The 24,429-nt window shown below is 39.5% G+C and overlaps 1 protein-coding gene across 3 annotated transcripts in view; it reads right to left on the bottom strand.

Annotated features, from left to right (window-relative positions):
- LOC125709152 (serine/threonine-protein phosphatase 2B catalytic subunit gamma isoform-like) overlaps positions 1–24,216 on the bottom strand; it is a 48,950-nt gene extending 24,734 nt beyond the window's left edge. The window contains exons 1-2 of one of the 3 annotated variants that reach the window (XM_048977324.1): positions 23,015–24,216; positions 7,082–7,177 (exon numbers count right to left, since the gene is read on the bottom strand). In XM_048977324.1, the coding sequence (XP_048833281.1) occupies positions 7,082–7,100 (19 nt within the window). In that variant the 5' untranslated portion in view covers positions 7,101–7,177; positions 23,015–24,216. The remainder of the gene's footprint in view (positions 1–7,081; positions 7,178–23,014) is intronic. The other 2 variants (XM_048977308.1, XM_048977317.1) reach the window with 2 other exon arrangements.
- Positions 24,217–24,429: the final 213 nt, after the last annotated feature.

The raw sequence follows: 24,429 nt of genomic DNA, 5'->3' as shown, positions 1-24,429 counted from the left end.
CAGTGGAGACATGTTTTCTGGAGTGACAAATAATGCTTCTCTATCTGGTAATCCGATGGATGAGTCTGGGTTTGGCGGTTGCCAGGAGAACGGTACTTGCCTGACTGCATTGTGCCAAGTATAAAGTTTGGTGGAGGGGGGATTATGGTGTTGGATGGTTTTTCAGGGGTTGGGCTTGGCCCCTTAGGTCCAGTGAAAGGAGCTCGTAATGCTGCAGCAATTTAACCCATTTTGGACAATGTCATGCTCCCAACTTTGTGGGAACAGTTTGGTGACGGCCCCTTCCTGTTCCAACATGACTGTGCACAAGTGCACAAAGCAAGGTCCTTAAGGACATGAATGAGTGAGTCTGGTGTGGAGGAACTTGACTGGCCAGCACAGAGTTATGACCTAAACCCAACATAACACCTTTGGGATGAATTAGAGTGGAGCCAGGCCCTCTCGTCCAACATCAGTGCCTGACCTCAAAACTGCTCTCCTGGAAGAATGGCCAAAAATTCCCATAAACACACTCCTAAACCTTGTGGACAGCCTTCCCAGAAGAACTGAAGCTGTTATAGCAGTAAAAGGTAGGCCAACTCCATATTAAAGCCTTTGTATTAAGAGTGGGATGTCATTAAAGCTGATGTGCGTGTAAAGGCAGGTGTCCCAATACTTTTGGAAATAAAGTACAGCTCTGGAAAACATTGAGATCACATTGAGATCACAGTAAAAATCTGACTTTCACTCATTTCTCAATTTGTGGGTACGCGTCTGGGTAAAACATACATTTCTTCTTTTTTTTTGCAAACTGCAGCCTGGTTCTCCTCTGTTACTCATGGGTGAAGGGCTTCCGCTTGCTTTACGGGACTTCAGTCCTGCTTCTAGGAGTCTGTTACCACTTAATGTTTCCCATTCTTTTTGAAGGTCACTTGATGTCATCCTCCAATTCACGAGGCATTGTCGGATAAGTTGACGGTCATCTCTGCCATAAGAAAGTCGTTTCCGTCCTCTACCTGGCTGGTTTTTAATTGTTTCCGGTGTCTCCTGTTTCACCTTGTTGTTGTGCTCTGCAGTCTAAAAAATGTTCAGCCTGGAAGCAACCTGCCGCTCAGTGTCACCTTTTGCCAGGAGAACAAGGATTAACCAAGATTCAAAAATGCAGATTGTTTAAGACTACAGAGTTCTCATTTTTGTCTAGAGCTGAAGTCTACCTACATGTCTGTCATGGACAGCAAGAATGGGTAGGCTAACAGAATTTCCCCATGAAGATCAATGAAGTGCCATTAATATTATTTGTTGTTAATAATAATAGCAGTAGAAATAATAACATAAAATAAATAAATAGAACAATAATAATGGTAAATTATACATGAAATAAGCATTGTGTGCTAAAGCTTCCCTCAGAGCTGTTGCACATTTTGGTATATTGATATTCTGGTATATTTTTCTTTTGCCTTACATAAATATACCAAATTATGCACCATCTTTACATATACAACATGCAGTTATGTGATTACTTAAAATTTCCACAGATGATATACTTCAATTATTTATCTGAAGAAATACTCGACCTAGGATTCAAAAGCCTAAGTATTGGTGCACATATAAAACTGAGAAGAAGAACATGGACAAACGCAAGATAAAAATGCAGAAAAATGCATGTGACAAATAACCTGCAGTCTCAAAATGTGATCAGAATGCGCCACTGTCACCTGGACTAGAAACTGGAATTTCAATTTCAAATTAAAATATGCATTTCAATTCTGAATGCTTAAAAGCATTTAACAAAAATGCTACTAGACTGCCGAAGGCCATTAAAATGCATTCTTTAAACAAGATTCAAAAGAAGAATCATAAATCATTCAGTTTTGCCAAATGTTAAATCATTGTATATGCCGAACTATGGCTTAGGCTAAATATCCATTCAACTGTCACAAAAATAATAATTAAAACAGTATGCCGGCAGTGTAGGTTTCTTTCTGCATCCCAAAAACATAGGATTTTGTAGTTGCAGTCTTTAAATTGCCTGTGGTGTGTATACATCCTGCAAGAGACTGGCATCCTGACCAGAATATATCCCTGTCTTGGCCCTGAGCTACCTGGGATAGACGCCAGGGCTCCCTGTTACCCTGTCTAGGATAAACGATAGGAAGCCTGATGGATGGTCAATGAGCACAAAACAGGCTCATGCAGAGCCACTATAGCTCCTGACTCCTAAAAATTAAAGCATGATGTGAAAAGTATCTGGTGCCTTAAATATATACATACTGTTGCTGCGTTTCTATTATTTCAATTCCATCAGCCAAAATCACAAGCAACCAGCTCCACCAGTCACCAGAGTTAATGGCTTCCTGCCAGTGAACGTTTTGCATGAGAAACTTGTGTCATTTTGACAAGTTATTACTCTACACTTTAATTTAATAAATGTTATAATACATCACAGACATTCAGAAATTCAGCACCAAGCAGGGACATGCAGTATGGATAAAATGTATATTTATCTTGTCAGAAAGCTCTGTCCTCAATAACTGTGAAATAAATACAAAATTAAAAAGCAATTAAGCTATGCCAAAGTTGGTGTGGAGTTGGCATGTTCACCCCATGTCATCGTGGGGTTTCCTCCGGGTACTCCGGTTTCCCCCTACAGTCCAAAGACATGCTGAGGCTAATTGGAGTTACTTAATTGCCCATAGGTGTGCATGTGTGAGTGAATGGTGTGTGAGTGAGCCCTGCGATGGGCTGATCCCCCATCCTGGGTTGTTCCCTGCCTCATGCCCGTAGCTTCCAAGATGGACCCCTTGTGACCCAGAAGGGTAAGTGGTTTGGTAAATGGATGGATGGATGGATGGATGGATGGAGGGATGGATAATAAAGTTATTTTCCCCCCTGAGGACTCAAAAAGTCTCGAGATGCATTTGCTATAAACAATGAAAGGGTTTGTTTACTCATTTTACTGTGCATGCAAAAATAAAATGGCTGCCGTGTTCTATGAATTAGTAGGGATAACATTAGTATTAACATCTGGAAGCTAACCTCATGAATGTCCGAGGTCTATTTCAAACCCAAGAGTTGCACAAATAATAAAATCAATTTTACCCCTGGACATTAGGAGAACTATCATTCTGACTCTATTAAATTCTTGTTCGTTATCATCAACACTACTGGTAATCTGCAATGGATGTGGAGTCAATCATTCGGGTCACTAAAGGTGATGACTTATCCCAAAAATTACTGGGATGATTATCTTCCCAAATAACGTTCAAAGTTTCAATAAGTTCTGAGGTTGCAGGGCATTTCTCTGGTTCAGTGCAATCAGTTCTAGGTAAGATGTGCTAAATTATTATTTTAATTAGTCACACAACAAACTTCCTAAACGTGTACTGCAGATTACGTAATCTTCAATGAGTTATTTTTATTTTTTATAGCAATAAATGAATAACTGTAAAAACAAACTGTCCAGCCATGCTCAAAGAAAGGATAGGACCCATCATTAAAATAGTTTCAGGTTGCATTCTTAAGTGAGACCCTGTTGTTGCACAAAGGAGCTTAAAAAATACAGTCTGGAGGTCTGATGGAACTAAGCAAATCATTGTTAAATTCGAACCACAGCTTCTATGCCAGGGTAAAATGCAGTGAAAAAAGCCAGCATGGCCAATGTCATTGCACATTGGTGCCCTTAGTGCCAAGCCACACCAGGTAAAAATCAGTGTATACACAAGTAGATATCGATGCAATTCCCACATTGCTATCAAGACCTCTCCTTTGTAAAAGATTAAAGAATGAATCAGCTATACAACAAGAGAGAAATTATGTTGTAACTAAAGCTTCATTTTGCCCCTCTGTGGTACTTTCAGGGGGAAGTGATTTCAGGAGAAGGTTAGCCCGGACAAACAGCAAGAGAGGGAATTAGTCAGAAAGATATGGTCCAAATCAACAGCTGGATGCGTTAGGACAAGCAAGCCCAGGATGGGTCCTTGGCTAGCCCGGCCAAAGGGGGACACAGTAGCAATCATAACAGCTCTACTTACAGTAGACAGATGCTCCATCTCATAATAAAAACTCAACCAGCCACCCCATTCATTTAATAACCTCAGACCTGCTGGTTTAACAAGGAAAGGTTTAACATCATTTTAGAGAGGTGTCACCTCAGTTGTCCTTATGTTTTATCTGTTTATCTGGTAAGTGCACATTTCCCAAAGTGATGATCCTTAGCCACTGTGTTTGAGCTACAAATTATACCCGACTCAATGTGAAAAGCAAGCTTGTTTCTGACTTTTTTTATAATCTGGTTTGGAAATCTCTACAACATCTGTAGAGGCTGGCTCTCTTTTGTATAGTAATAATCAACACATATGAACAAATATGCAGGGAAGGGAACTATCCCTAACAACAAATGATGGGATTTTTGCAAATAGTGGTAATATAAAGAGATGTACTGTTTTTCCAACTACAAAGATTTTCATATATAAACAAAATTCTATTCAAAAGAAAGACAACTATAACTCAATGGCAGTGATGCTTAGAACATTATTGTCAAAACTGGAAATATTCAGCACAGGTAGGTGAAACCATGTGCTTGGCAGTTCTGCCCGGTGTACCTACCAACAGCTCTTCACCAATGTTTTGCTCCTTTAATCCTGGAACATCTCTAGGTGGTGGGGCAGCGATAGGGACGTCTCCCTACCGCCCCCTGCAGCTGCCCCTAAGATCCCTGCTTCCCCCATCGTTTGTCCTTCCTGTGAAGCCAGAGTCAATACCTCTGATGGCTCTCTTCAGATTTGTACCTCTGATGGCCAGGGACTTGAAGAGACGCTGAGCTGATGTTCCTACCTCGCCTCTGCAACCAACCTCCAGTGGGAATGTGAATGCCCTCCACCTGCCCTGTGAGCATGCAGCTGTCAGCTCTGCATTCTTGTCCTTCTTCCTCTCGAAAGCAGCCTTCATTCCTTCCTCTCACGGAATGGTCAGCTTGACCATAATGATAGCCTTGGTGAGGAAGGACCAGAGCACTATATCGGGTCAGAGAGAGGTTGGGGTGATCTCCTGAGGGAAGCCGTTAAGTTCCACTCAGCTCCAGATGTCAAAAGAGATCACACCCTACGAGTGTAGGACAGGTCCTAGTCTCCTTGCCTAAAAAAGTGAATCAATCTCTGAGATGGTTCTGGACTGGTCCTGCTCGCTTCAAGCCCACGTGCCTTTGGAATTTCAGCCAGTTTATGCAAGACCCGGTCATGACCCCAACCAAAGAGGAGGTGCTGCAGGCTTGGGTTATGGGAGCAGCAGAGGTGACAGTTCTCCTCTGTGCCATACCAGATGTTAATCTTCTGGTAGCTTGGAAGGATGTCATATGTTGCACTGATCAAAAAGCGGAGTCGGGCTTGAGGTACCTGGACTGACATCTGGAGTCCTGTTTACCACTGCCTCCCAGGTAGTCCACCACCCTTGGTGGTACTGGTCGACTGCTTTGATCTTATACAATTCCGATGCATAATATATTAATATACAATAAATTATTAATTACATTTTTATTATGTGTTTAAAATGGTTCAAATCTTCAAATGGTTGGTAGTGTAGTCACATCACTGCTTGAGCAAGGCCCTTCTCTCCAAAAAATGCTCCAAAGGCTGACCCTGCGCTCTGACACCAAGCTTTGTCACTTGTATATTAATTTGAGAATTCCTATGCAACTGTAATCATATAAATGGCAAACGAAGCATCATTTTTATTACTATAACAAGCTTGTTTTATGTGGGCTAAAAGCATACGTAAACCTGACTGTAAAATAACTCGCATTTCCCAAAAAAAAAAATCACAGTAGCGTACTCTAAGAATTCTTCATTAACACATTTAATTACTTGACCCACATGTTTTGAAGAAGCTCATACTAATTTTAGCAAAAGTGGCTTACCTTGTAAAAATCCAATAACATACCAGAAATGACAGCTTAAATTTATGCATTAGAATTCCACTTCCAGTCTTGCGAGTGCAAGAAATTAAACACACAAGTCACCCCGTTTATTATTGTCAGTAATACTGCCCCTCTTAGAGCCAAGTGGCACTGTTTTCAGGAACTGAACCTGAATTGGTGTACAGAAAAAAGACAAGTTCTACATGAATCTGAATAACTAAGTCAACTATTTTCATAACAGGAATAAACGGAAATGTTGTTTTACAGTTTAGGTGTTCGGTTAGTCATGTTGACTTAACACCATGACAGCAACAAGGGCTACATTCACGTTGAGAGAATGTGGATAGTAAAACAGTTGTCAACACATAATGGCAATCAATTATTAAGTTTGTTAAAGAAATATTCTTTTTTAATTTTAAACATTCAAAACGACAAGGCTCGATTAACAAAAATAATCCAGTGTTTCCACAGATATGAAATTTACTTGTGGTGGTAGATGGCAGAAAGGGCAGGCATTACCTGCGGGCACAAAAATGGTCTACTACATGTAACAAAGAACAAATGTGTGACCTTTAATATAATGTACTGATTCATTAAATATTTCTATTAATTTCACATAACCTCCCATCCATTTACCCTCAAGGGAAGACAAAGAAAAGAAACAACAAGAAAAAATAAGAATAAAAATCTTTAGAATATCAAAGATGGCACTGTTTGTCAGAGGATTTAAAGGGGCAGTTCACCTCAAAACAGAAAAAAAGAGATATGCTTTAAAAATCATACACTCTCTGGCCAGTTTGACTCTGAAGGAGAACTGTGCTGGCTTGTCACACCATGCACAAAGCAGTGTTTTCTCCAGTTGGTACCACATTTCTTATACCACCTTCTAGATACCAGGTTTTACAAATTCAAGTTTAGAAAATGTACATTCTACTTGGCCAAAAAAAAAAAAAAGAAGACCGTTGGGCTAGTTTCTGCCCTGTAATACAGGGCTCCGAGGCAATATTACTAGTAATCGACACAGTCAAGTAACCCGGTGGAAATATCTGACAGTAACTATTCCTTATTTATTGTGTTTGCTGGGTAAGCAGGCTTAGGCTACAAACAAAGCAAGATAAGGATATATGATTTGGCTTTGAATTCAGCATTTCAGCCCACATTGCCTGTTGCAGTTACAGTGTGTTTGTTTACCAGTTGGGAAGTTCGACATTGTCACATCACCAACTTCTATCTTCCGGTCAGCAGCCAGAATGTTAGCCTTTCAATTGCGACTTCCTGGACGGAATGCTGGTGGTCAAACACAAAACATTTGCCATCGTTAATTCCCTTCAAAGATAAGAAAACTGCCGACTGTCTTGATAGCCTGGCTACGAATTCCTCCTTTGCAGTATTTCAAAATTTTTGTAATAAAAAGAAAAAAAACTTTACTGTCAAGACTTCAAAATGTTGGAATAAGGTTGCGTTTCAAAATACTGTGAAAATGCACTGATTGTATTGGCTAATACAGCAATCGGCAATTGAGACAACAGAGTATTGGGAACTATTATGCACTATGCACCTCATCACTCATCAACCTCACTGTTATTTTACATAGTACAATACTGGTACTTCGTGGCTGAGTTTCTGTTGTTCCTAAATGCTTCCACTTTGCAATAATACCAAGAAAAATTCACAAAACAGACTTACTGCAATGGTGGCATCCTTTGACAGTACCACACTTCAATTCGCTGAACTTTTCAGAAGGACCCATTCTTTCACAAAAGTGACTACATGGCTTGGCACATAATTTAAAATCTGTGGCAAAGATTCTAATTGAAACACCTGAATTCAATAACCGAGTTATATCCAAATACTTTTGTCCATATAGTGTCTACTACTGAGATATGTTTTTTTGGTCAGTTTGAGCTAACTACATTACAATGCTGTATGGAGTAGTTTATATCTTCTCTGATTAAATAGCCCTACTTAAAGGCAAACCTAATTAGACATGTTCCAGTGGGGGGGTTAAGTTATTGTCATACTTTTGCTGGGTAATGTAGGTTTGGCTAACGTGCCAGGCAGAACAGAGGCAAAAGGGCCTTTTAAGGCAAGGTGAAAAAGCAGACACCAATTAAAAGGTGCACATTGAGCACAGAAATAAATAAAGCTGATTCCAAGAAAAGCCCTCGGCGTTTTATGATGAAATGGGCATCAGTATCTCATAAAACCCTCTATCATAAAATCGGCCTGAAAATGGGCTCTCTGGTCACTCTGACCTGACTGATCATGGTATTTAGCACAGAACTACAAGACTTTACAGGTCCAACCCCAGGAGAGACCCTGAAGCTGGTCAAGTCCTCCTGGAAGGGATGTGGGTCAATGGCACGTGCCGATGAGAACAAACTGCTGCAGTCAAGGGGCTGAGGGTGTAGTATAAATAAAAGTGAGCACCAATGGGTCAACAGAGAGGGCCATGAAACAGGGGGCCATATACTCTGTGCAAGCGGTAAGAGGAGGAGATTAGGCAAAGCTTTTATTAGCCTGGGATTCCGGGATCGCAGACCTATTAAAGCCCTGTCGGCTCAACAACTTTCCAAAGGCATAGATTCTAGTAGCAAGCGACTAGAGGTACCACCAGCTGGTGTGTAGGTTAATCTAGGACAGACTGCAATGTGCAATCATCAGAGGGAGTTCCCCCTAGAAGGGGAAAGTGCTTGAAAACGGTTTGCTGGCTTGGATGATTGTGGTTTTTTTTTTTTTTTGGCTTGGTGCGCAAAGATAACTATCATATCAAGAATGAACAAAACATTCAAAAACGAAAAAAAGACCGTTTGAACGCGATATGAAACACGTATGCAAATCATCTTTCTGTGCTTGTGAGTTTCACATTTGCGCTCTGGGGTGGGATATTTATGCACAGGAAATGCTAAAAATGATTTATTGCCCCCTAGTTTGGACAGTGATGTGAAACCATAGTATCTCAGACTCATCGTCGTCATTGTCATTAGAGCTGCTTGGTTTCAGAATATATTTTAAGGTTTACTCGTTTGGCCATGTCTGATCCCTCTTGCTTGTTACTTTTTGTTGTGATGGCGTATGCGCATTATCAGTGTAAATAAAACAACGGTTGTTTTGTTCCTCATATAGGCAAGCCTATAGCATACACAATCATAAAAAAATATAATTTTTTTAAAACAGAAGGGTAATGAAAATAATTCCCTCTATGGACAATATATGTTGTATTAAAATAGGCTCAAATTAAATTTCCATCAGTCATTATGACCGAAGAAATAAAAATTTGTCAGAATTTTATATCTAATTTATACCAGATAATGGAAAGCATGACCACAGTATATGGTATTTAAGAACTTAAGCAGCATAACCCCTTCTATGTCCATTTTGGGTTGAACTATAAAGACAACATGTTCCTAAACAGTGAATATCATTTGAAACCTTTCCCTGATTACTAGCAAATGGCACAAGGACCACAGGACTGAGCCTATTTGTGAGGCAAATCTCAATTTGAATGGATTTCCTAGCAAATATTATGTAAATTGTACCTTCCCAGCAGGTGTGTAGTTTGTGTGCTGATCGTGTACTGGCTACAGAAAACCGCAATCCCATTCTGCCAGACAGAACATCCACTTGGGCTGACCCTGTGCCATTTGTGAGTTTATAATAATAATAAATAACAATAACAATAACAATAATAATAATAATTATTATTATTATTATTATTATTATTATAAATACATTTTATTTATAGTGCACTTCACATTTTACAAAGAAAATCTCAAAGTGCATACGGACAGTGAAATAAACATTACATCAAAAACAGAATTAAAAGGAGGAATAAAACATTTAAACGTTAAAGCAATCATTAGGAACATTGGCTAAAGAGAAACGTTCTCAGGCAGAAAACGTGAGGTATGACTTGAACCAATCCAGGGCAGTGCCAGTGAACCCTGCAAGGTGTTGTAGACAGTGGATTGTCAACTGTGTCAAAGGTTACTGAGAGATCCAAAAGGACGAGGAGAGAGGAGGAGCCATGGTCTGCAGTGATCAATTGGTCATTTGTGACGCGGATCAAGGTTGTTTCGGTGCTGTGTGCGGAGCAGAAGCCAGATCAAAATTTGTCCAGAATTTTATTGTTGTGTAGGTATCCTTGAAGATGAACTGAAACCACTTTTTCCAGAACTTTCGAAAGGAAGGGGAGGTTGGAAATGGGTCCGTAATTTGACATGTCTTGAGGGTTCAGGTTAGGCTTTTTAAGTAGGGGTTTGATTATGGCTGATTTCAGAGTGGAGGGAACATAACCAGACTGGAGGGATTGGTTGATGATGGTATTAATAAGGGAGCCAAGGGAGGCCATATTTGCCTTGATCAGGACTGCTCGGAAGGAGTCAAGAGGGCACGTAGAGGGTTTCATGGCCCTAACAGCGGCCTCAACCTCCTTCACATTGACCTGAGGAAATGAGCAAAAGAGGGAATGGTTCCCTAACAGTGTATTGGTGCCAGTGGCGTGTGCAGTGAAGGGAGCTGCAAATGAAGAGCGGATTGTTAGAAATCTTATTTTGAAAGGAGGCGATGAATTTATTACTGAGGTCATTAGTGGGGTCGGTGAATGATGGTGTCCGAGGCTGGAGGAGATGAGTGATGGTAGAAAGAGTTTTAGAGTTACCCGGGTTATTAGAGATTATGGATGAGTAAAAAAGTGATTGAGCATATTTGAGGGCCCTTGCATATAATTTGCGGTGTTCCTGGTAAGCTAGCATGTGGACTAGCAGACCTGAAGCTAAAAGCGTCTCTCAAGTGCTCCACCAGCTGCCTTTAGTTTCCTTAGCTCTGGTGTAAACCATGGAGCTGAGCACAAAAAGGCAACTGTTCTCGTTTTGGTGGGAGAATGGCAGTCCAAGATGGTGGAGAGGGTGGAGTTGTAGAAATCCACTGTATTGGTGGAGATTGGTATGGAGACAGGAATGTGGTCCTTAAGATCAGCTGTAAGAAGTTCAGGATTAATGGTTTTTAGATTTCGAAAGGAAATCTGCCTCTTTGGCTTCATGAGAGAGTTTTGGAAGGGAAACTCCATGTAAATAGTTTTGTAATCTGACACACCCAGGTCATATATGGAGAGATGATGCACAGATAGAGTGTTCGTGATGACTAAATCCAGGGTGTGTCTTCGAGAGTGTGTTGGAGATTTGACATGTTGTTCCAAGTCCAATAGCTTAACATCGCGCTAGCCGAGGAGGAAGGCACGACGATTCCCATCACATATGTAAGGGGTCCTGAGCGAAGAAAAAGCAGCCAAAGTCGCAAGGTTGTTTCAGGGCAAAGTCCGGGGGACTAGAGCATTAAATACTGATAAAGTTACTATACTCTTTACTCTTTTGGCGGAGAAGCGGCGAGCACACAACGCCAGCGTCTTCTCCACGTCAAAGAAAATCGATTTTCCATTATCTTGTTTATAAGTTTGCAAATCACAGTAGATTGGGGACATCAAATTTCACACATATAAACCAAATACATACAATCAAAGTGGAACCTTTCTTAGAATCAATTTTTCCTCATCAACCATGTCATGCACACACTATTTCACAGCATAGTCAACCCGTCTATCGACTGTGTGATTACTGGGTAATACAAGTACTATATTTTTAGCAGTCCAATGGTATACAATTTTTTTCGCCACGTTAGCTAAAGGGTTTATAAGGATCAATTAAGTTTTTAGTTCAAGATCTAGCCACTAAATTGAGATTGACAGACAGATGATTAACAAAATAAGACATACAGCCAGTGCTGAAATGTTAGGTAGGATGAAATTGCTTTGTTTTGGTTCTACTGCTGCAGCCTCTGAACATGCGGACATCGCGTGGTAGGCTCTTATTCTGTTATTATAATGACTGATATCCTCAAATGCAGAACAAATACGACAATTGTTACAGTAAGGCACAACAGATTTCAGGTGCTCTTTCCAACTTAGCACATCAACAACATGTCAGAAAATCCATCCATCCATCCATCCACCCATTTTCCAAACCGCTTATCCTACCGGGTCACGGGGGGTCCGGAGCCCATCCCGGAAGCAATAGGCATGAGGCAGGGAACAACCCAGGATGGGGGGCCAGCCCATCGCAGGGCACACTCACACACCATTCACTCACGCATGCACTCCTATGGGCAATTTGGCAACTCCAATTAGCCTCAGCATGTTTTTGGACTGTGGGGGGAAACCGGAATACCCAGAGGAAACCCCATGACGACATGGGGAGAACATGCAAACTCCGCACACTTGACCCAGGTGGAGACTCGAACCTGGATCCCAGAGGTGTGAGGCAACAGTGCTAACCACTGCACCACCATGCTGCCCCGTGTCAGAAAATAATTCATAAAAATCCAGAATTGCCAAAATAAGTGGTGATACTGTACTTCCGACTATGGGTTATCTGAGTAATCAAACAAGCAGATTCTGAACAGATTTAGCTTTAGGCAACACGCCCTATTACGACACTACAACTATAAAGCTAGAAAGAAGTTCTTTAGTCAAAAACACCAAGTGCAAAAGAGAAAGAAAGCTGCAATACAATTGCACAAATGATAAAGAAATTACAAAAATGTAACATCTATGTGATAAGAAGCAACCAAAAATAAAAAAGAAGCTAATATTATGCTATGCACAGTGTATTTAGCAAGGTGGCAAGTGAGTATGACTGGTGAGTAGTTATGGATATACATTTATGTCCATATTACCATTCATAACATGAGTAGTGCTGGTTGATTATGGCAAAAAAAATAAACATAATCACCATTATTTTGGTCAATGCTGAGATCACGATTAACACGACTGCTCATTGACTTTGAAAACATCATGCGTTTATTGAACTGTTTTAAAAACTTGTATTTAACAATGGTTTTCCTTCAACTCTAAACAAAATTTAGCTGTGTGCTGGATTTATAACAAGACAAAGGGGGAGCATCATTACAAAACGAAATGCATAATAATAGTTCTCTTTATTATTTTGTTTTGATAATCGTTTGAAGTAAGGCTGCCGCGATTAGTCGACGTAGCTGATGGCGTTGACGTGGAAAATGATCAACATCAGTATTTTAAATCGACGCATGTTTTTTTAAATTATTTGAATAAAATTCTTTATGATTTCTAAAAAGCTTCAGTTCATTATAACAAATGTTTTCCTTTAATATCACTATTATATGCAAGTAGTAAATGCTTAAAATGCCCCATAATTTTCCTCCCACTGGCAACAGCATCACTTATGCTTTGTTGCAATAGCAGCCTCTCACGTATCACAAGCTGTAGCAAGTGCAAAAAAACAAGCTACTGACTCCCAAATCATCTATTGTTTTTTTTAATATTACTCATGTTGTCTCACATAACTGCATGTTCTTTGCTTAATGGAATTTTCTACTAAAACGCTACTTCCACCTCTCAAAACTTTGTTTTTACAAGGACTGCAAATAAAAATACACAGAAATCATCACCCTCTCTTATGTTTTTACACTCCTCCTACTACAAAGGGTTAAAAAAAAAAACATGACTATCATAATGCATTTCACAACCACTGAATGTTGCAGTAATAGTGTGTTCGCTTGCAAGTTGGGAAGATCGAAGTTGTCACATCACCAACCTCTGTCTTCCAGTCAGCAGCCAGAATGCGAGGCATTCCTGGCAGGAATTTCGAGTTTCCCAATTTACACAAATGTGAACAAAATAAACGCTTATCACTGTCAATTTATTTTCAAGACAAGAAAATTCCTTCTTTGCAGCTCCTTTGATTTATTGGGGGGAGAGGTCTTCACAGGCTATTAGGGGTGGGAATTGCTAGAGACCGCCCAAATCGATATTACTGCAGATTCGATTTGTATGACAATTTTTTCCACAGATTTTGCTAAAGAGCATTTCAAGTCTACATATAAAGTAAAGACAAGGGCTGGAGTGGTACACGCATTCATGGCATGCATTTCGGTTATACCATTTTCAGTCTGGAATGCACAATGAAAGGTATTCATACATTTCTCGAATACATTTCTTGGCACAGATGAAAACTAAACTTTGAACAAGTTTGAAACAAGAAGATGTTCAACACAGAAAATATTATGCTAATTGTGCTTTGAGTTTATTATGACTAGTGCTAGAGCTCAAAGATTCTCATACATCGCTCAGTGGTTTGGGAACATTTTGGCTTCGAAGTAAATTATGCCTACACCAGAGAGAGCGAGTAGTTGGTAAGACTAAGGATGCCTGTAAGTTCCGTTATACCAAACACAGGTATTCTTCTGGAATCATGCAAACTTATTTTTGACATCATCATCCAAATGTGTGGTTCTGCCAGGAAATTCATACTGGGCAAAAAAAATAACAATGTTAAGTTCACATCATATGATTTTAGCCCAGATTTTCTTCTTGCTGAACGTTTTTGACGATCTCCAACAAAAGCCCCAGATCGGAGGCAAGTGTTTCGCTGGCACTGCAAATCGGCACTTGAGAACTATTAGTTCAAAGATGCGACTGGACGAAGTCACTAACGCATCACAGATGCCCATCAGATATCTAGCAGGCTAAAAATCAAGACTGTAGTGTTAAAAATGTTGCAGCTAGCAATGAGCATGGCGAAGAGCTACAGCCAATAAAATGGCAAGACACGGGGTAAGGTGAAACCTGAGGAAAGAGTTTAAAAGAGGTGAAAATAGTTCAGTTTGTTTTTAAACTGTACTTATTGTTCAGGGAAGAGGTATAGAGATATTCAATGAAAAGTTCACACACTTGCGGCTAGTTGTGGCTTTAAATTGAGATGGTGCAGGCAAAGTCCCTGCACACACACACTCATTCATTATAACACCGTACCAAACTCGCGCACGTCAGTCCCTTAACAAAATGAGGCTGTGTGCAACAGGACTAATATATTAGCAGTATCAGATGTGAACATAAGTTCAGTAACCCATATTTAAATTGATGAATAGATTTTTTTTTTTTTTACTCACAATGACATTAAAATCAGCACCTTGAAGAATAGCGATGTGTAACAGAATCAATCCCCCACCCCCACCTCTAATAAATATGTATAAAAATTATAAGATGTGCATAGTCTTCCCTACTGTACATGTCTACGTCATTTAATTTTACAATTATTACTCCATTGTACCCTTGAAGCTTTGAACAGACACTGCAGTTATTAATAGTAACACAAAAGGATTCACTAAAGGACTCTTTTTCCACTTGTCTTCTGTTCAATACTAAGAAAAATAGAAACACCTAGATTAAGGCACAGCTGTGACTACTGATATAAAGTAACTCTTGATCGTGTGTACTTCTGTGGTTGGTGTATTTTAATACTTAAATATTGTAAATTATTATTTTTTTAGGCATCACCCAGCACTAGTGGATATATTACAAACATATGAATGCATAAACTGTGGTTCAAACCCCATACAGAAAACTTCAGTGTTACTGAATTAAGACAATTAAGCTCCACGCTAATATTTCCAGTAAATACACTGGTGCTGCCAACTTTCTCATTTTGTTGCACCAGCACCTGACTTGGTAACACCCTGTTTTTCTGGTGCAGCATGGTATTAATCAATGACCTTGCATGCTGATTAATAGTTGACTTAATTTGCACACCATAGCTTTACTACTGAATGATTATCCTTGTGCATGTGAAATGTCAAATTTTTCCATTTCCCCATCAAGACCTTTTTATATAGGCGTAATATATTTACCTTCTAAATTGTGTCCCGCTCTGTACAAAGTTATAACTGTGTGTACTGGGAACACTACATTTTGGACTCATTATGAAAAATGCTAAATTAATGGCACTGAAGTTACTGCGAGAAATGCGAGATTCCAGGGTCATGAAGACAGCTACATGAGAGATTGTTACAGAGACAAAGATCTGTAGCGTACCCCAACCAGGAATTTTACTATTAAAGAAAAAGTATGCACTAACACTAACAATTATGCATTGGTAATTTTTTTTCTTCCTTGTTGGCATGGGCATATTCCAGGACAAGAATGCCAAGATTCATTGGGTTCGAGTGGTTCAGGGAGCTTGACGAATCATATCCTACGCATGATTTGGTCACCACCTTAATCTCATTCAAGGTCTTTGGGATGTGCTGAAGACGGCTTTATGGAGTGGTTCAACTCGCTTGTCAATACAGGATCTGTGAGAAATTAATGCAAATCTGGATGAAAATAAAGGGTGAGATGTTGCATAAGCCTGTGGAAACAATGGCATGACAAATGTGCGCCATAACCAAAGCTAAAGGCAGTCCAACGAAAAATTCAAATGTCAACTTCTTTTTTGGCCCGGCAGTGTATATTCCCATTTAATTGCTCATGGGCAATTCATAAGTAACAGAAACCATGAATGTCAAATGGGTTATTGTACTTGCAAAATATTTAAATCTGAACATTAACGTTAATAACTTAACACTCATCACCACTTGCGTCTGTCTTGGGACCTCTCTGACTCTCCCTCTCCATCAGCCTTCTCCTCTTTCTTCTCATTTTGTTTTTTTAAAATAATCAGCTACAGGCAACTGCACTTTTTTGCAACCCATTAACACAACAGTTAAAGGGATTGTTTTGCACATTTTATCATCAGTGTGCGTATACATGTACTCCGGCATGCAGGTGGGGGAGATCAAATCAGCAAAAATAAACATTTTAAAAAGACATACCGAACCTGTGAAGAAGAAAACTTCCCATCACAATCTGTTAACGCAGTTGCCGTGCCAGAATAAAATATCCTAATGATCATACACTTGCACAAATGCAACCGTGTTGAATTTTAATTCACACATTCTCAAATGGTCACAGTCTGCAGCCCTGATTCAAGTCAATCCTTTACATATCCATTGAACCTATAGTAGTTTATTGCCTATGCACTTCTGAGACAAATTATCAATTAAAATAATGCATTATATTTTTATTTCAAATATATGATTATGCATTGTGCTTGAGCATTATGAAATCAAACTGCTCAATTTTAGTACAAATTCAGTGTGCACTTGTATAACAGGTCAACTCATTTAAAAAAAACTAATTAGCACAGCTGTCATATTAGACACAGCTTGTAAAAGGAGGTCAGATCATTCTTGGCGATCATGTCTGATTTAGGAAGGACGTTGAACTGGTTCAATTTGACTTTGAACTGGTTCAATATATTTCAGATTGCAGATAAATCTGGATCAGTTATTTCACAACTTTATTCAGGCTTTTATAAATAGATGGCACACACCCTGACATACTTAAAGCTTGCATTAATCATTGGGTTGGTTAAAATTCAATCAGATTGCTGGATGCACACAGAGAACATTGCAGTCAAGCACAAGCATTAACAGAGCTTCATGAATTTAATATGTAGGCCAGACAAGTCTGCTGAACGGGTCTTGAGAATTTGGCCTACATAAATCCTTTAAGCACCTTCACATTCTGTATTCTTAAAACAGACCAAATGTAGATTCACTCATAATCAAAGCGCTGTCTGCGAGCATATAAAACATCCCACAATGAATGCATTTTAATAATCAAAAAACAAAATGCATTCCCACATAAAGTATATTAAATGACACTAGCTTTTCTAAAAAAAAAAAAAGCTTCAAAATAAACATTAACATGGCTCTTCCATTTGATAGTAAAAATATTATCTTTTTAGCTCCAGTGGCTCTAGTGATATTAGGAGAATTTTAAGCAAGGGTCATAAGATCGCAGGAGATTATTATTATTATTTAAAAAAAATAAAAATAAAAAAGGCTAAGCAGGTTGGCTTGTCATTGATTGAAACTTATCTGTTACTGTACTTTATATACCTCTTTGCTGCTTCACTCTATGTATTTTACTGCATACATCTGGACCATCAACCATCACAAATGAGCAACACACAGCAACATACATGATCCATAAATTAAAAGAAAATAAAAAGAATACTAATGCACAGCAAGGAGAAAAATTAAAAGCAGTGAAGCCAAATAATCTTTCGAATGGCAATGTCTCGTCAAAGTCATTGGCAAAACCATTGAAGAGAGGAAAATAAAATAAAAATCACAGCACAATGTCTGGCTGGTTTATAGGCTGTACGTTTTTCCAGATTAATACTACTGGGTTCCAATTTTTGAACACACACAATCATAAAAATCTGTGAAGAATTGTACATCCAAGTCCAAGTTCTACAACCCTGAAAAGACAGAACTAAAATTAATGGACTGATAATTAATTCCAAGTGTTATATGAAAACCTTAGATCTCGACTGAAATTCTTCTTTAGAAAGAAGAGGTCCAAACTAAAATCATTATTACTTGTGCTAGGTAGGGACTTGAGTATTTGTTATATACACCTTTTTTTGGTTCATTTTACATGTTCAATCTTCACTTTTCCCAATCAGCAACATGAAAGAGCAGCTCTCAGGCACACTGTTATTAAACATGGTGCAATTTAAGCTGAATGACAAGACGATTGGTAGCTAACAAAAGGTTTTATTTATTTATTTTTTCAAATAAACCATTTACCAAGAATTGAGATGGAAATGCTCAAATTTAGGAAAATGGGTCAGGCAGCTTAATGGTTAAAGACACAGACTTCTTTTAGGTTGTCAAATGCCAGGAAGGGTCTCTGTAGTACTTTCTTTGAGCAATGAACCAGAATTGCTCAAGTAAAAAATGCAGCTGAATAAATAGTTAAAATTGTAAGTAACCTTGGATAATCACAATCAGTAAATCATCACAATAATAAAGTTGATTTGTTTCAGGCCAGCTGGATCTGAATGCATCTCCAAGTATGGGTCTGATGTCTTTAGGAAACGAGTGATGTTGCAGACCTTCAAAAGCCAGCTCCCACTTGACACACAGTGTACATTAACAAAAAAAAGAGAAAAATATAAATGACGAGCTTGTTTTATTATAACAGTTGAATATGTGGAACAGGATGCAAACCACAGCTTTTGACTTCAGAGTTCAAATAATGAGTATTACTGCACCAATAATAGACTTGCTTAAAAAAAAAAAAAAAAAGAAATCTAAAATTTGTTGAGCCATCAAACTTGCTGGGGTGGGAGGGCTATTTCTAAAAAATCTAAAATTGTTCATACAATAACAAAGTTTGAAATATGCAATCTCATCCTACATAAAGATTAGAGGCAGCAAGGTCAACCAGTAGTAAATATGACAGTCGCAGTTGCTCACAGCAACAGTGTAACCATTCTGAGAGACAAAGTAAGCAAAGCCTTCAGGCTGGACAAAACTTGCAGAATGTGGAAATAATTGCAAACCCATCCCATGACAAATCCCATTTAGCACCTCACCATAATCATTCTCTATAATATGTGAACTGGTGCTGACTGCTGGCATAACTTGACAATATTATTTAAAACTATATATTCTGTCAGAATGTGTTTAGTCAGACCTGGCATACAGAGAAATCATGCTTACTTTTAAAAGGTTCAAAACTTATTATGAGGGATTATGACAAAGAATGGATGTGAACTAAAGTTTTAATTAGTGCTTTTACCTATAAAGCAGTGTGCACCACAGTGCTACAGGCCCAGCATCAAATTCTCCAGTACAGAGCATTCCAAGACTCAGATGCCCTTCATTTTTTGTAGGTACATCACACATGGTTGTACATGCAAAATGATTTAACTGTCAAACCTTATTCCTCATCAATTTCAGATTTGTTCTTCAATACTGTTCTCAGTTATTATACTTGGTATGGTTCAAACACACTTCACTGTAACAAAGCACAGTCACCAAAGACCATTAGTCCAGACATGCATCATTCCTAGATGTAAGACAAACGTTTCTTGCTTTCTTATCTTCTAGTCTGAGTGGAGATACCAATCAGAAGTACTGGGTCAAGGACTCCTTTACCGTTATGCCTATGACCTTTTCAGTGTAGTTCGATCAACTGCTCCGTTACCTCCGCTTACACCCCCCGCCCTCCTACCATTACCACTTGCTATGACACAGTCCACACATTGTATTCATTCCTTCATGTCCTTCTAAAAAAAAAAAAAAAAAACCTTTTCACAATTCCTCCTCACATGACCTGAGAAGCAAATCTGTTCGACGTATATATTCACAAGCCAAGCAGTTTCACAGTGTTGAAGATGTAAGCAATCTCTGCTCTGCTGTACTACAAACGACAAGCCGGGTGCCAAACATGCAGTGGGGCGTCGATAACTCCCTGTCGGTAATGTTCCAACACCCTGAAGACGAGAGCCCTGGTGGAGCGTTACCATAGGGATCACAACACAAGAGAAATAAACAAGCATGCACAAATCAGAGCAGAGTGCAACAGACTCCAGTCCGTTTCGCCTTTATGACTACACATTATCAAAGACACTGGACCAGACATTGGCTTGTCATATACCTGTCCTCAAATAAAGGGAATTTTAAGGATTCTGTGCAGCTACTGCTTTCACCTACAGGGCAAGGCTTTCAATAACAAATAAAAACAAGACCACCACAAATACTTGTCTTAGTGAAATTGCTATTAGAACGCAACACATACAAGACACACCACTAAGCTTTCAGCTTGGTTTAAACAGATTTACATTTTAGAGTTAAAGGTGGCAGACAGGCAGAATTTGGAATTGATAGTGTGTGGAAGTCATTCATATACAGTCCAAGGGGGAACAAATGACAATAGCTTCTGGCCCAATTCACCCAGTGCCCTTCATAAGGGAACGGTGCAGATTTAGAGGACCCAACATCAGACACTGAGCAGAAATCTGTCAGGGGTCTGCCACCACTTCCATCTCTATCATGCTCCTCCCCATGACACCAGAAAGTGGGCTCCCTCTGGAGTGCTAGTGGACCGCCTGAAGCTCTAGGTCTTTGTTGAATACCCCTCCCTCTTTCCCTTGTGCTCAATTGCTCTCTGCATCACCAGTACTGCAACTAGCTCCATGAGGAACCGATCCTAAGAGCTCAGTGGGGAAGGATTCTCCTTTCAGTTACTCAGCTTTTACTTGCTTGCACACTAAATTATTCAATGACCTGCAAATAAGTTTGCAAGGGCTGATGGGATTCTAGGAGCAGAAATATGGTTGAATGAGGGCTAAAAGGAAAAATATATTGAGATATCCTAAGCCTGCAACACAGGTGAGAAGCTTGACAGGCCACAGTAGAGAAACACAATTCATAGTGGCCAGTATAAATCAAAAGACAAAGCATCTCACTTTTATCTACGCAATGTATTAATATGCCAAGTTCCACAGCATGGGACAAAATTTCATAAGTTTCATGAGTACATTTTAAATGCAATACAGATATATATGAAACAATGAAGTTCGGAAAACATGAGGGAGAGGCAAAAAAATAGTTCTCATCAAAATAGCAATGCAGGCCAACATACAGCTTTTCTCCAAATACCTTCTCAATTCATACAGCCGTTTACATCATCCACTAGGCTAAGCCAACACAAAGGGTCACCATCACATACATTCCCAAAGCTGGTTAAACAGCAGCTCATAACAGAATAACCATCAAGGGCTGAAACCAATTATGAACCCACTAGACAAGGAACACTGGGCTTACGACTAGTATTTCAGCTTGCTCATGCATTGACATTGGTCATGAGTCGATGAAGGCTTAGAAATAAAATACTTCAGTTTTTGCAAAGCAGTCCTTAACATGCAATCTCCACTGTAACATGCATAATACCCAGTAAAGCTGAGATCAATATCACAGAATAAAAATAAATTCACAAAAGTATAAGCAACTGATTATAAATTTAAAGTTAATGTGTACTTAATTGTCTTTATGTCCAAAATGCGTTATTTTTTTTTCTTCGCTTTAAAGTACATTTGTCAGAAACAGTGCACTGTATGCTGTAAAAAATCTCCGCAAGGTATCTTAGTTTCAGCTACAAAAGAAACGCCAAACTTGAGCAAGCAAAATATTTTTATTTCTAAATTCATTACAACTTAAAACATTCAAGGTGTTCATCCAGATTTCATCATCCACTAAACTAGTTTGGACAGATCGAATCAGCACTAAATTGCGATGGCCACGTCCAATGGCAATAACAACATATTACAATGCATAATCAACAGATCGCTCATATAACAGCTTCGCTCCGACTGTTAACAGAAACATTTCATTACTAGGAAACGCGTTTCACTGTTAGCTTATGTCTGATAGAAAAAGGTTTCTACAAACTTTACAGAGCTCGGCGGCTGTTAAACCGCACTGAGGGTCCTCTCTAGAGACGAGTCTCTCTCATACTAACTGCCGCATGTCACACTTAAAAATAAACGTTTACATTTACTCCGATAGTACAAAACTTTCAAAAACACCCAGCCCTGCATCGCAGACTATCTTTTACCACACAAATGGCGCTAAAAGGTATGGTTAAATAGTCAATGTAGATAATGTGATATTATAGTTAAGGCATCGCTGCCGCCGCTATAACAACCGATCATATGAACTGTCCTTCTGCAAACGCTAAATTTTATATCAAATGGCGACTTTTTGAGCAGGCGTTAAAAACGCTTACCCTTATTACAAATAAACATAATACATGGCCCCAAGTCATAACATTAATATCAATAAATCCAAGGGTCATCTAAATGTTGCTGTAGACAAGTAGAAAGTTGGACAAAGTTAGCAGCCTTAATTTAGTCTCTTTAACAGCTGTTTGATGGATCATCGTGGCTAGCTTTTTATTAATATTCACCCATCGGATAAGTAAACCGCGCTTCGGCTAGTTAAAAAGTGGATCATTTGTGTCTCGCTAAAAACGAGTCGGCGCAGTTAAATGCACGCGATTGCCACCCGGGTTTACTTGGCGATGGGTTGATTCAAACTTGAAAATGCAGAAAATATTGGTAACCTGAGGATGAGAGAAGGTTAGTACTGAATTAATCGTACCCAGACGCGTCGTACTAGCACACGGCCAGACAGGCGAGCAATGCCGTTTGGATGGGTTTTTATGCGAGCTCATTTGACACCGAGGTCGGCCGCAGAAGAGAAGCGCCGAAACGAGATGACAGACATCGGGCCAGCAGGCTGCTGATAAATTCTCAACCAGCTAAACCAAGACAGCGAATACAGTGAAACTAGAGGAACCGGGCGACCGAGCCGGATAGGGGTCTCCAGTCTCAAGAAAACGCGGCTGAGTCTTACCTTTAATGAGACGCTCGGTGGTAGACTGCTTATTCGGGTCTTGTCTCCCTGACATTTTCGCTCTCCTCGGGAATCTGATTAGCTTGTCACAATCTGATAAATCCTTAGTCCGGTTGTTAAAAATAAAAATAAGTGAAACGCCTCGTTACCCGCTAGCCAGCCGGTCGGCTAGCAACCCGAGTTTAAGAATTACAGTTAGACGGGCGTCCCTACCCGGCGAGATGGGAAGGGGACTAGGGGGGACCCTCCCGGTCTACAGAAATGCTGTTATTCGTAACACGCTCGCTAACTACCGGTTTCAGCTTTCGCTGGGTAGCTATCCAGCTGCTGTCAATTCCTGTGACTGACGGGATTAGCTAGCTAGCTAGCTACCCGGGGTAGCAAAGTAAAATGCAGACCGTATGGAAAATGGCTGTTTGAAAAATACATAAATTACATATATATAAAAAAAATCAGTTTCCCCCACTTTGTTTACGATAAAAGAATCACGTTAACTATCTAAATATAGCAAAGTGCCGCTTTATTCTCCAGTCCATCTAGGCGCATGGGACTGATACCGCTTCCCTCGTGTCCGTCCGTAGGCTTGACCCACGGCTACGTAGCGGACTGCTCTCGTGCTCTTTCTCTTGCTCCCGGATTAAACAAACTCCGTAATCCGCCAGTCCCGCGACGGATTTCCTACAATATGGCGCCAATGAGCGCTGCTGGGCGCTCTAATCTCTGGGTAACGTAGTGCATTGAAGTGTTGACTCAGCAAAAACATTTTCTTTAAAAACCATATTCCCCAATAAAATTGTAATGAATAATAATAATAAAACCGAAATAGTCGACTGAGGCTACAGACCATTAAACGAATAGATCATAGTACTAAACACACAGTAATAAGTACTAATTGTACTTTTTCATCAAACTGTCCTATATCAGCCAGTTCCAAAACGTAGCCTACATTTTACATTGACTCAAGTATTGAACAGGCTGTATTTGTGGACTATGTGGTTCTGTGGGTTAGGATCAGAATATCGCCAGTTCGAATCCCATGGTTGGCAGAGTGATTTCACTGTTGGGCCTTTGAGGAAGGCTTTTAACCTAGATAGCGCCAGGGACCGGCTGACTCTGCTCTCTTATCCTCACTTGCATGTCACTTTGGGCAACAGATTCTACTATATGCAGTAAATTAATGCAGTAATTATAGAAGGTGAGTAGCAGATCTTTATGCAGTTGAGGCTGCTTTCTGGCATGTTTTCACAGCAGTATTTCTGTCCATTTCTGCTCCTAGGCCATGTGTGAAACACCATCATGGAACTTAGATGATTCCTCAACATGTTACACAACACAATCATTCTTCTAAAGAAGCATGTGGATGTAAAAGTAACAAAGTACAACAATTCAGATTTGTTTATGACAAGGCATTCCCA

The sequence above is a fragment of the Brienomyrus brachyistius genome, chromosome 2 (assembly GCF_023856365.1).
Source record: "Brienomyrus brachyistius isolate T26 chromosome 2, BBRACH_0.4, whole genome shotgun sequence".
Taxonomy (NCBI): Eukaryota; Metazoa; Chordata; class Actinopteri; order Osteoglossiformes; family Mormyridae; genus Brienomyrus; species Brienomyrus brachyistius.
The sequence above is the reverse complement of the archived record's forward strand: the minus strand, read 5'-3'. Positions and strand labels throughout refer to the sequence as shown.